Source organism: Oryctolagus cuniculus, chromosome 1 (genome assembly GCF_051225735.1).
Source record: "Oryctolagus cuniculus isolate XC-2025 breed Fujian yellow rabbit chromosome 1, ASM5122573v1, whole genome shotgun sequence".
Classification (NCBI taxonomy): Eukaryota; Metazoa; Chordata; class Mammalia; order Lagomorpha; family Leporidae; genus Oryctolagus; species Oryctolagus cuniculus.
In genome coordinates this window covers 5,021,564-5,035,283 of record NC_142867.1, presented here as the reverse complement: position 1 = coordinate 5,035,283, position 13,720 = coordinate 5,021,564, and the positions used below count along the sequence as shown (strand labels likewise).

The following is a 13,720-nucleotide window of genomic DNA, read 5'->3' as shown; positions in this document are numbered from 1 at the left end:
GTTATATGTCGTGGCTCAGGGAGACCAGCGTCAGCATCCTTTGGTTGTGCCCAGTACTCAGGTGGGTAGGGGGCACATCTTCAGCCTTCACTCATGCTTTATTCCTCTGCTTAGAACTTCTGTGTGTGGTCCGTGTGACTCTAGCTCTTAAACCTGTGAGTGCTGCAGCACTAGCTGTGTGTTTTTTCCCATTCCAGACCCTAAGTGTTGTATATCTTTAGTCCTTATTAATATCTCTTTCTCACTCTTTCTTTTTGAAGATGGGGGAAGAAAAATGTTTCTTCATGTCTAGTCTCATACGCTTTCCTTCTTTTATTACTGTCACTATTTATCAAGATTTAAAATCACTTGTTCTGGAGCAGGCACGTTGCTAATAAGACACCTGCATCCCCCTTCAGAATGCCTGGGTTTTATTTCCAGCTCTAGCTCCTGATCCTACCAATGTAGACCCTGGGAAGCAGCATTGATGGTTCAAGTAACTGGGTTCCTGTATCCATGTGGGAGACCTGGATTGTGTTCTTGGCTCCAAGTTTTTGTCCCAGCTCCACCCATTGTGGGCATCTGGGGGAGTGAACTAGCAAATGGGAACTCTGTCTCTCAAATAAATAAATAAATAAGGGGGCTGGCATTGTGGCTTAGGGGTTAAGCCACAGGTTGCAATGCCCGCATCCCATGTGAGTGCTGGTTTGTGTCCCAGCTGCTTCACTTCTGATCCAGCCCCATGCGGATAGCCTGGGAAAGCACTGGAAGATGGCCCGAGTGTTTGGGAAACTCTGAAGAAGCTCCCGGCATAGGCCTGGCCTAGCCCTGGCCATCGCAGCCATCTGGGGAAGATGGAAGATCTCTTTCTCTTTCTGTAACTCTTTCAAATAAATAAATAAATTGTTTAAATGTGAAAGAAAAGACTGTTCTATTTTATATTTTTGGATGGGAAGAGGAGATTTCAACATGTTACAACATCTCAATTTATCTTGAAACAAGGATTTTTTTAGTACTATCATTTTGCCTTTTTTAAAAAAGATGTATTTGGCCGGCGCCGCAGCTCAATAGGCTAATCCTCCACCTAGTGGCGCCGGCACACCGGGTTCTAGTCCCGGTCGGGGCGCCAGATTCTGTCCTGGTTGCCCCTCTTCCAGGCCAGCTCTCTGCTATGGCCAGGGAGTGCAGTGGAGGATGGCCCAAGTACTTGGGCCCTACACTCCATGGGAGACCAGGAGAAGCACCTGGCTCTTGCCTTTGGATCAGCGCGGTGCGCCAGCTGCAGCGTGCCAGCAGTGGTGGCCATTGGAGGGTGAACCAACAGCAAAGGAAGACCTTTCTCTCTGTCTCTCTCTCTTACTATCCACTCTGCCTGTCAAAAAAAAAAAAAAAAAAAAAAAAAAAAAGATGTATTTATTATTTATTTTTAAAGTCAAGAGTTACAGAAAAAGAGGGAGAGACAGGGAGAGATCTCCTATCCTTTGGTTCACTCCCCAGATGGCCACAATGGCCAGTGCTGGGCCAAGCTGAAGGCAGGAGCCAGGAGCTTCATCTGGGTCTCCCATGTGGGTGGCAGGAGCCTAAACACTTGGGCCATCCTTCGTTGCTTTTCCCAGGCTGTTAGCAGGGAGCTGGATCAGAAATGGAGCAGCTGAGACTCAAACCGGCGCCCACATGGGATGCCGGCACTGCAGGCAGCCTCTTTACCGCTACACCGCAGCACCAGCCCCTTTAATAAGTAAAATTGAATTGGGTTTTCCACAAATAGCTACATAATTTATTTTGAATTATTAAGATTTCTAAAGAATTTGGTTTTATTTTCACTTGATCTTAGCCAAAAGGCCGAGAAGCGATTGGTTTTATTTTCAAACCTTTTTCTCATATATCATGTTTCCTCCACTTCTGCGCTGTCTCACTAATTCAACGAGAAGTGGAATTCAGGAGCAAGTTTTCTGTATTTCACAGAAAGGTAATTGAATCACAAACAGGGAGTTGCCTTAGGTCGAGAAGTTGATCAGTGGTGTAACTGAAGATGGATGCAAGGCGTCCTGGTTCAAGGCCAGGTTCATTAACTCCAGTGTGCAGGACCTTACTGCCCTATTATCCAGGGCTTTGTGACTGAATTAAATCTGAGGAACTAATGACAAGAAAAATATCACTCGGCCGGCTCCGCGGCTCACTAGGCTAATCCTCCACCTGCGGCGCCGGCACACCAGGTTCTAGTCCCGGTCGGGGTGCCGGATTCTGTCCCGGTTGCCCCTCTTCCAGGCAGGCTCTCTGCTATGGCCTGGGAGTGCAGTGGAGGATGGCTCAAGTACTTGGGCCCTGCACCCCATGGGAGACCAGGAGAAGCACCTGGCTCCTGGCTTCAGATCAGCGTGGTGTGCCGGCCGCAGCACGCCAGCCGCGGCGGCCATGGGAGGGTGAACCAACGGCAAAAGGAAGACCTTTCTCTCTGTCTCTCTCTCACTGTCCACTGTGCCTATCAAAAAAAAAAAAACAAAAAAAAACAAAAAACAAAAAACAAAAAACACCACTCACTCATTAAAATTGATAGCTGGTACTTGATCCTGGGGATGTCCATACTTTTTCATGATGGTTAAAAACATTTCAAATGTGCAGCATGAATGCCTTATGAGAATCCTGTGCTGCTGTTATAGGATATATTTTACTATTAGGTTGTTCAGGTTGAATTTTTACATAATATTGTCAGCTCATTACAAGATAAAACTTAAAAACCCTGAAATATCTGTTTATTCATATTTAATTCATTATTATATAATAGAGAGGGGTAATAGGGATGGCATTTTATGAAATGGGAGATTTAATTTCTTTTCCTTTATAACATGAATGGCAGGCTATGAAGAAGAAAAATGGTGCATACTTTGATGTTTTCTTTGTTGTTGACGATCTGGAGCTCACTAATGCTTTGTAGAAAGATAGTTTAGCCCGGCGCCATGGCTCACTAGGCTAATCCTCCGCTGCCGGCGCCGGCACCCCAGGTTCTAGTTGCAGTTGGGGTGCCAGATTCTGTCCCGGTTGCTCCTCTTCCAGTCCAGCTCTCTGCTGTGGCCCAGGAGGGCAGTGGAGGATGGCCCAAGTGCTTGGGCCCTGCACCTGCATGGGAGACCAGGAGGAAGCACCTGGCTTCTGGCTTCAGATCAGCGCAGCACACCAGCCATAGTGGCCATTGGGGTGGGGGGGTGAACCAACGGAAAAAGGAAGACCTTTCTCTCTCTCTCTCTCTCTCTCTTACTAACTCTGCCTGTCCAAAAAAAAAAAAAAAGATAGTTTAGAGTCAACACATATTTATATACCATGTGATTATTTCACGAATTAAATTGGCAAGAGTTTGCTTTTCTTTATTAAAAATTACCTTGTTAAAGAATGCAGGGGCCGGCACTGTGGCGTGACAGGTAAAGCCACCGCCTGCAGTACCGGCTTCCTATATAGGTGCCGGTTCGAGTACCAGCTGCTCCACTTCTGATCCAGCTCTCTGCTATGGCCTAGGAAAGCAGTAGAAGATGACCCAAGTGGCCCCTGCACCCATGTGGGAGACCTGGAGGAAGCTCCTGTCTCTGGGATTTGGATCAGCCTGGCTCCACCCGTTGCAGCCATCTGGGGAGTGAACCAGCAGATGGAAGACTTTATGTCTCTCTCTACTTCTGCCTCTCTGTAACTATGCCTTTAAAATAAAAAAAATTAAAAAAACATGGGCCGGCATCACGGCTCACTAGGCTAATCTTCCGCCTGTGGCCCTGGCATCCCGGGTTCTATTCCCATTTGGGGCGCCGGATTCTGTCCCGGTTGCTCCTCTTCCTGTCCAGCTCTCTGCTGTGGCCCGGGAGGGCAGTGGAGGATGGCCCAAGTGCTTGGGCCCTGCACCCGCATGGGAGACCAGGAAGAAGCACCTGGCTCCTGGCTTTGGATCAGCCATAGCAGCCATTTGGGGGGTGAACCAACGGAAGGAAGGCCTTTCTCTCTGTCTCTCTCTCACTGTCTAACTCTGCCTGTCAAAAAAATAATAAAAATAAAAAATAAAATAAAATGAATTAAAAAAAATCAAAAGCATGCACTGTATTAGGAACATGGCAGAGGGGTCATTCTTGAATTTTTATGCTTTCAGCTCTAAATTAGTTCATTTACTGCGCTTATATTTGTTAAATAATAAATTTATTTATTAAAAATACAAGAGTATCAGAACTAACAGTTCCAAAGATTTTTGACACTGGATATGACCTTGTGAAAATTAATTAAGCCCAAACACTGATTTAGCAAATATGGAAAATTGAAAACATAATATTAAATATCTTAACCCCACAAAATAGTCTAAGTGTTCAGGCAATTTGCTATGCATAGCCATTTCCAATTATACTTTAAAATGTTCAGGTAATCTGTTCATCAGGGAAAACGTTCTCGGCTCATCAGTTCAATAATTCCAGAAACTCTTATGCTTATCTAAACTGCTTGTTCTACTTTGTTGCCATTTCTTCTCATACAGAAATACAGTCTGTCCTGCCCAGGTCCTCTGCGAAGAAGCTGACGTGGACTTCAGAGGAAAACAGCTGTTCCCAGCATGCATCAGGACTAACACCATTCCAAATCATTTTTGAGGCAGGTTTTATTGTAGTTCTATGAATTTCTGATGATTTGATTCTTATTTTCCTATGTGTCCAATAAGAGGAAAGAAAAGCCTACGTCCATCACAGTTTCAAATTGAAATGAATCCGTCCCTTATCTATGCAGATATTAGATTACCTAGGAGCTTCCAGGATACTGATGTCTGTATCCCATTCCAAGAGGTTGTGATTTCCGTGATCTGGGATGTTGTATTAGTCTGTTCAGGTTGCTATAACAAAATACATAGACTAGATGGCTTAAAAATAGAAAACAATTTTCTCACGGTGTGGAGGCGAGATGTTAGGTCCATGTGCGACAGGGTTGGTTCTGGTGAAGCGTCTTCCTGCTTGCAGTCTGTGATCCTGTTGTTGTGTCCTTCAGTGGACAGGGAGACCTCTGGTGTCTTCTTCCAAGGATACTGTCAGGTTAATATAACCTTATTTAACCTTAATTACCTCTGTAAGCTCGAAATCTAAATCACATTGAGGGTTAATGGCTTCAATATATGAGGAGACTTCAAAAAGTTCATGGAAGATGGAAATAAAAGATTGGTTTAATTTGGTGTAAAATTTTTGAAATCCATGTTTCGTTTTTTCATTTACTTATTTTCATGAGAATTTTTTCTTGACCGATTTATTTACTTACTTGAAAGGCAGAGAAAGAGGGAGAGAGATGGGGAGAGAGATAAATTTTCCATCTGCTGGTTCACTCCCCAAATGGTTACCTTCCTGGTCTCCCATATGGGTGGCAGAGACCCAAGCACTTGGGCCATCTATGCTGCCTTCCCAGGCACATTAGCGAGAAGCTGGATTGGAAGCAGAGCACCTGGGACTCCTGTATAGACTTCCAGCCCCCTAAGCAGTGGCTTAACTGGCTGTGTGACAGTGCAGTCTGGGGGCTGGTGCTGTGACGTAGCAGGTTAAGCCACTGCCTATAGTGCCTGCATCCCATTTGGGTGCCAGTTTGAGACCCAGCTGCTCTACTTCTGATCCAGCTCTCTGCTTTGGCCTGGGAAAGCAGTAGAAGATGGCCCAAGTTCTTGGGCCCTTGCACCCACATAGAAGACCAGGAAGAAGCTCCTGGCTCCTGGCTTGGGATCAGCTCAGCTCTGGCTGTTGTGGCCATTAGGGGAGTGAACCAGAGGATGGAAGAACTCTCTTTCTCTCTCTCTCTCTGCTTCTCCTTCTCTCTCTGTGTAACTCTGACTTTCAAATAAATAAATAAATAAATCTTTAAAAGAAAATGCTAGCCTGTCCATGAGCCTTTTGAAGACCCTCATATGCATGGATTTAAATTTTTTTGCAGCAAAATAAGTGTCTTAGAATTCTATTTTCTATGAATTTTTGAAGGCTTTTTTTTTTTTTTTTTTTTGACAGGCAGAGTTAGACAGTGAGAGAGAGACAGAGAGAAAGAGAAAGGTCTTCCTTCCATTGGTTCACCCTGCAAATGGCTGCTACGGCCAGTGTGCTGTGCTGTTCGGAAGCCAGGAACCAGGTGCCTCCTCCTGGTCTCCCATGTGGGTGCAGGGCTCAAGCACTTGGGCCATCCTCCACTGCCTTCCTGGGCCACAGCAGAGAGCTGGACTGGAAGATGAACAACCGGTACAGAATCCGGCACCCCAACTGGGACTAGAACCCAGGTGCCAGTGCCGCAGGTTGGGGATTAGCCTAGTGAGCCACGGCATCGGCCTTGAAGGCCTTTAATATGAATTTTGAGGGACTTTAATGCAGTCCATCATAGATGTGACTATCCCTATGCTTTGAACTATTTTTTTTAAATCTCAGATGATTCCTAATTTGAAAATGAGTCTGGGAACCACTGAAATAAGCCCTTATTTGAATTTGGATCTTCTAACAAAGAAAAAATCTAAAAATGATTCTAGTACCAATCCTGTTGGATACATTTTTATGAGGTTGTTTTGGAGAGCTCTATTGATTTATTTGAGACCCACATTTATGGAAGTGATAATTGAGTTCTTCATTCTCTAACAGTTTTCAGATCACCTCTCTCTCCTTCCTGGAGCTGATGTAGACAAGGAATGGGAGTGCCTTCAGCATTTCTCCCAGGAAGCACTCGGGAAGCCTTTCTCTGTGTTTGAATAATTATATGCTCCTTCTGAAAGGAACGGGTACATTATAGGACAACAGCTATCCCTGGCCGTGCCTTATCATCTTTAGAATAATGAGAGGTAAACGAGCTGGAGCAATTAATGGTCAGTCAGCTCTGAAACTATTCATGCCAGGTAGCAATAAACAGGTGATTCCTGTGAACCAAGGAAAGCAGTTCTAGGAAATGAGGTCATGTGTTTTAGGCAGTCTGAACAAGCAATAATTTGTATACTCAAGATTTAATATTATTTAAGCTTCGTAAAAACTATGAAGTGGATAAGGCAAAAATTGTCACAATATTTTACAGATAAGAAAACTGAGACTCAGAATTTGCCTGGCTTTCCCAACATCATATGAAAATTAAGTGGCAGAATTAGAACTTGAACTGAAGTCTGATGCATGTAGATCATTGCTATTTCAGAATTCATTATTTCAGAAACTTGTGTCTGCTCAAGTCAGTCTCATTGAACTACTTTAGGTACAAAGTCCCAAGATATGTTCTTTGATTCCAAGGAATGTAAAGGTTGGTAAGTAGACAAATGATTACAATACAGTGTGATTTATATGATGATAGCCGTAAGCAATGAATAAAAAAAGCACACCTAAGCCATGGGAAGAGGTCAAGAGTGGAGGTATTGATGAGACTGAAAACAGATGTACTGAGTATAAGGGATTTTCCCTCAGAAAAATCAAAATAAGGCCAGAGCAAACATTTAGGATGCATTTAGTTTGGTCTATCAAGGAAGCCACTTTAAACACCTTGGTATTCATCTTTTCACAGAAGAGTGGGACATTTCGGTTTAAAGTTTCTAGAATGGAACAGTTCTAACCTGTGGCCATGGAAATAGGTGGCTAGAAATGAATGGACATCAAGGTCATTGTCAGTGAAGAGGTCAGGGAAATGTGAGAGTAAATTGTTGCTCAGGCTGGTGATCTGCTTGGAAATGGGGGTTAGACTTGGGGTCCAGAGGAAAGCAGTGAGCTTAGTGACCGGGAGTCAGCTGATGATGGAGATGAGGAGAGGTAACGAGTAGACAACAGATGGCACCGACCTCAAGGAAACAGAGGTTTCCTCTGCACCTTGTTGTTTCTACCTTTACACCGTGTTCCCAGTACTGAGCACCTATATGGATATTTGAATGAAGAGAGTGAGAAGAGAAAATGGGGAGATTACAAAAAAATTCACTGAAAATGCCTCTGGAGGAGAAGGGCCAAGTAGCAAGGGTAACAGCAAAGACCACTTATTAGAGACATCCATGAAAACACTATAATAAGGGACCTACTGATGTGGGAATGTGAGGAAAACGAATCCCAAGGAAGGTGAAGGAAAGCACCCTTCAGAAGAGACACTGGGCTTTGTCTATGCCCAGGTTGAGTCCTGTGTCTTGGAGTTAGGCTGGGTAACATGTATCTTCAAAACCAGTCTGATTTTACAAGCTCTTTTTTTTTTTTTTTTTTTTTTTGACAGGCAGAGTGGACAGTGAGAGAGAGAGACAGAGAGAAAGGTCTTCTTCCTTTGCCGTTGGTTCACCCTCCAATGGTCGCCGCGGCCGGCGCACCGCACTGATCCGATGGCAGGAGCCAGGTACTTATCCTGGTCTCCCATGGGGTGCAGGGCCTAAGTACTTGGGCCATCCTCCACTGCACTCCCGGGCCACAGCAGAGAGCTGGCCTGGAAGAGGGGCAACCGGGACAGAATCGGGCGCCCCGACTGGGACTAGAACCCGGTGTGCCAGCGCCGCAAGGCGGAGGATTAGCCTAGTGAGCTGCAGCGCCGGCCTGATTTTACAAGCTCTTAACAGCTTTCTTCAGCTTTATATTTATTTTGTAATAAGTTGCAATGATCAAGTTATGCAAATATATATTCACAAACATATGTGTATATATATATGTATATGTATATGTCTAGCTAGCTAGAGGAGAGGGACAGAGACTGAGACTGTCCTCTAGAAAGTGATCTGGGACTCATTGCTATATAAGTTCATGTTTGGAAAAAGCCCTCTATATTTTATCATGTAATCAGACATATCTGCAGGTGGAGGCTAAAATTATGTGATTCAGTAGTGGTGTCTGCTGCTCAGGACTGACAGAATGTTTTCATAATAGCACTCAAGTAGATTCGCTGTTTCTATAGTGTATGTCAGGCTAGGGTACTGGGTTTCTGTTTCAATTGTAAAAAGCTTTGTCTTTCTCCCTTCTCCCTTCTCCCCTCCCTCCCTCCGTCCTTCCCTCTCTCCCTCTCCCTCCCCATCTCCCTCCCTCCTTCCCTCTCTTCCTCTCCCCTCGCTCTCTCCCTCCCCCTCTCCCTCCCCCTCTCCCTCCCCCCTTCCTCCCCCCTTCACTCCCCTCTGCCTCCTCCCCTTCACTCCCCTCTGCCTCCTCCCCTTCACTCCCCTCTCCCTCCCCCCCTTCACTCCCCTCTGCCTCCCCTCCCTCCCTCCCTCCAGCTCTCTCCCTTGCTTTGAGTAGAGTCTACAAGGAGCTGTTTGCTTTGCAGTAACTGCTCTGCTGACCTGACATTAGATTGCGTCATCCTCTTAGGTTAGGTGCCAGTCCTCTTGTGTGTTCCTCTATCATCTCATATATCTAAGTTATAAAACTTTCCATGTTGTCAGTAAATTATTTGTTTTCTACTGAGCTGTACATTCTTCTAATTTGGAGATTGTCCTATCTTTGTAGGCCCAGGTGCATAATAAGTCAAATTAGTGTTTTATGAGTGTATAAATATGTAGAGAGAGTAGCTATATATAAGCATAAAGTATAAAAATAATGGATTATATATAATACAATTCAGATAGTTGGCTGTATACACAGAAAATGGACATTCTTGGAGAGGCAGCATTGCATAGTGGAATCAGCGGAATGTGGGTTTTGGAGTTAGATCCAAGTTTGAATCCTAATTCTGCCACTTGACTGTGTGTGATCTTGGACCTATTAATTAACTTACTGAGTTTCATGATCTTCCATAAAAAGCGAGTATTTTCTATTTGCATATAAACTGCATAGCGTGTAGCAGTGTTCAGTAAATAGTAGCTGTGTTCATTATCAATTGTAGCCCCTCTTGGTAGCTGCTCAACAGACCTTCACTTGTTTGCCTTTACTGTTGGATACAATCAGCCTCTCCGTGATGCACCATATAATCACCAAGTTGCAGAGACTTGAAACTGTTCCAAGAAGTTGTTTTTGGAAGTATTAAGTACAGAAAATGCTTTAAGAGACCAGTGATTTTCTACTGTTTAAACATTTTGTATGAAAAAAATTTTTTAAGTAAAGGATGTGACTATAATATAGGTAGCAGTTGCTGTTTAATAACCATTGTTTACATGTTAAATAATCCTAGATTTTTCCAGAATTTTCTAACCAACTATCCATTTTTCTATTTATTTTTCTAATAATTATCATTGTATTAGATAGTTCTTGGCCTCTTTTTCTTTGTATTTTAAAAATATTATAATAGCTTGTTTACTCAAGATTTGCATTTTTTATTCTTTATTGTGTTACGTAATTTTCAGGTTTGGGTACATTTTTTTCTTTAATATATATTTTGTGTATGGTTCTCTGTATTCTGATCCACCCATAGAAACCTTCTAATTTTTGATGGTGCTTCTTTATAAAATTTTCCTAGACTTATTCTTTGGGGGTTTAGGGACACTACATTCAATACAGTAAGTCAAATAGGAATGGGGTCGATACTAAAGATCCAGAGACAAATTGACCTGCCTAACTTTGGGCAAATTGTTTAACGTCTTAGCCTTTTAAAATAAAATTCTGCAAGTTGGGGATGGTAATCCTACCTTCCAGGATTGCTGTGAGACAATGTGTATACAGCACCTGCACGGTCTTGTCACATGGTAGGCATTCAACAAAAGATATGTTATTGTTACTATACGTATTTTCAGGTATAAGATCCTTAAAGCAGTGAGGTAGAAAGATTGGCTTTATCCCTGTTTGGGGAATTAGGACATGAAGAGTAATGAAGTGATTCCCTCTGCTCCCCTCCCATGGTTACTTAAGTGATTTAGAATTTAGAACACAGGCCCGGGGGCAGGCGAGCCGCGGCGAAGGGCACCCTGGTGGAAAGCGGACGCCAGGCGCTGTGGCAAGGGAGAGGGACGAGCTGCCCTTCGTTGTCAGCCAGGAGCGAGGACACGGCGACGCTCCCATCTGGCTGCCCGCGATCACTCGGCGGCCGACATGTCAGCCGCTGGCGCCCGAGGCCTGCGGGCCACCTACCACCGGCTCCTGGATAAAGTGGAGCTGATGCTGCCCGAGAAATTGAGACCATTGTACAACCAGCCGGCAGGTCCCCGCACAGTTTTCTTCTGGGCTCCAATTATGAAATGGGGATTGGTGTGTGCTGGATTGGCTGACATGGCAAGACCTGCAGAAAAACTCAGCACAGCTCAGTCTGCTGTTTTGATGGCTACAGGGTTTATTTGGTCAAGATACTCCCTCGTAATTATTCCAAAAAATTGGAGTCTATTTGCTGTTAATTTCTTTGTGGGGGCAGCAGGAGCCTCTCAACTCTTTCGCATTTGGAGATATAACCAAGAACTAAAAGCTAAAGCAAACCAATAAAAGAGTTCCTGACCACCTGAACAATCTAAATATGGACATAACCACTGGGACCTATTCAATTATTGATAAGGCAATGCTAACTGTGCTAAATTTTAGAGGGCACACAAAAAAATTTAACTAACTGGTAGCTAGTGCTTGATTCAACAGAAAAATAAAGGAAACTTTTAATAACAAAAAAAAAGAATTTAGAACACAGGACTTTCGACTTTTGAGCTTTTTGCTCTACAATGTTTCTTTATATAGAACGAATTGATATTCAAAAGTTCCTTTGATTCCACTCAGATTTTTTTTTTAAAAAAGATTTATTTATTTGAAAGTCAGAGATAGATAGATTTATTTATTTATTTATTTATTTGGCAGAGTTACAGAGAGAGAGAGAGAGAGAGAAATCTTCAATCTGCTGATTTACTTCCTAGATGGCTGCAGTGGCTGAGATTGGGCCAGCCTGAAGCCAGGAGCCAGAAGCTTTTTCCAGGTCTCCTACATGGGTGGCAAAGGCCATCTTCCACTGCTTTCCCAGGTGCATTAGCAGGGAGCTGGATCAGAAGTGGAGTAGCCAGGACTTGAACCAGCGCCCATATGGGATTGCAGTGTCACAGGCAGCACCTTTACCTGCTATTCCACATGCTGGCCCCTCCACTCGGATTCTTAATACAGATTATCCCAAAACACACAATGGCAGAGTCAAGATAGAATTATATTTCTAAGCTCTGGTTTGAATTAATTAAAAAAAGATTTATTGATTTATTTGAAAGGCAGAGTTAACAGAGGGAGGGAAAGAAAGGTGGAGGGGGAGAGAGAGAGAGAGAGAGAGGGAAAGGGAGAGAGAGATCTTTTATCTGCTAGTTTGTTCCCCAAGTGGCCACAGTGGTCAGAGCCAGGAGCTTCATCTGGGTCTCCTTTGTGGGTGCAGGGGCCCAAGCACTTGGGCCATCGTCTGCTGCTTTCTCTGGCTTGTTAGCATGGAGCTAGAACTGAAGTGGAGCAGCTGGGACTCAAACCAGTACCCATATGGGATGCTGGCATCACAGGCAGTGGGTTAACCCACTACTCCCCAAAGCCGTCCCTTATTTTTTTTAATTTTTAGTTTAATGATATTAATTGGCATGAGCTCCATTCCTAGAGTCCCATAACACCTTATTCCATAAAATAGAATGTGTCCCTGAATTACTTTTAAATATGTCCCAAAATATGGTTTTTAATCTGATTTGTGTTCATTTTTCTCCTGATGCTCCATGAAATAGGTAATGTCACCCAAGAACTGATGGCTATTTAGATTCCCTCTTGTGTACAACTCCTACTCCCAGAGAGGTTTCCCTGAAGATGTCTGATGTTTGCTTCTAGAAGAAACACCGCAAGCTGATTGATCTGTGTTCTTGGGTTTGTGTTTGTGTGGTGGGGGTCTTTGTTGTGTTGTTACAGGTTGATGAAGAGCCCAGAACACTGATAAGAGATTGTCTAATTATAAAACATTTTATACGCAAAGTCATTGTGGTGCATCCTAAGGTAAGCTGTTCTTTTGTACAAAAATGTTTCTCTTGGTTAAGTCATATGTTTTCAAGAGACCTCTATTCTGAAGGAGATAGAAGGATAGGATTGATTAACTTTTAATATTGAAATCATTTGGTTTCTTAAGGCAACTTGTGTTGGTCGTGTGACAGCTGAGGTCCTCTGGAGACAGGAGATCCTATTTTCATTTATTGCTTTTAATGTGTCATTTTAGATGCCTCTTTTGCTTTTGTGTTTAATTTTTCTGTTAAACTAAGATAATAAACCTGGTTGATTATCTCCCTCTTTTATAAAGTCACTGTAAGAGCAAATAATGAAATTTTGCTAAAATATAAACATTGGAGAAATAAAATTTTCATTTGGAATAGATGGGTTTCTAAAGATGAACACAGTTAAGTGCTCACCTAGCTCCTCCCTTTCTTGTGCTGTCTTTAGCAGGTTTAAGTTCTTGCTGTCTGTGTTATCATTGTCTATATGTAAGTATTATTGTCAGTGTTTCAGATGCCCTCTATGTACTTACTCATTTAACTCCTTGAAAAATAGGTCTCATCACCATCATCATCACCCTCATTTTATAGCTGAGAAAACCAAGGTACCGAACTTAAGTAACAAGCAGAGTCAGGATTTGAATCAGGCAGTCGGGTCTAGAGACTCTTGTATGCTACTTAGGAAGAAAAATGCAGATTAAAGGTAGGGAATAGTTAGAACAGTGACATAAATTGGAGAGAGGACATACAAATCACATTGGGGAAGGGGAAGAGAAAGTGAGGAAAAAAGCGTGGAACATTCCATGTATGAAAGTAGTAAAAATAAAAAATTGATAGTTTCTTTTAAAAAGACAAGGGAATATGTTGGGAGAATGACAAGTATTCCCTGAGTTGTAGGATTCAATATATTTAAAATTCAGAATTTGAACACAGGCAAGT

The 13,720-nt window shown here is 43.1% G+C and overlaps 1 protein-coding gene and 1 pseudogene across 2 annotated transcripts in view; both read left to right on the top strand.

Moving 5' to 3' along the window:
* Positions 1–13,720, top strand: part of TOP6BL (TOP6B like initiator of meiotic double strand breaks) — a 95,020-nt gene that overhangs the window by 43,585 nt on the left and 37,715 nt on the right. Inside the window, exons 4-5 of the mRNA XM_089303922.1 lie at positions 4,481–4,593; positions 12,708–12,791. Coding sequence (XP_089160048.1) covers positions 4,481–4,593; positions 12,708–12,791 — 197 coding nt within the window. The remainder of the gene's footprint in view (positions 1–4,480; positions 4,594–12,707; positions 12,792–13,720) is intronic.
* LOC127486715 (mitochondrial pyruvate carrier 2 pseudogene) lies at positions 10,730–11,466 on the top strand (annotated as a pseudogene). Its single transcript, XR_016212235.1, has one exon. The product of XR_016212235.1 is annotated as a mitochondrial pyruvate carrier 2 pseudogene (transcript).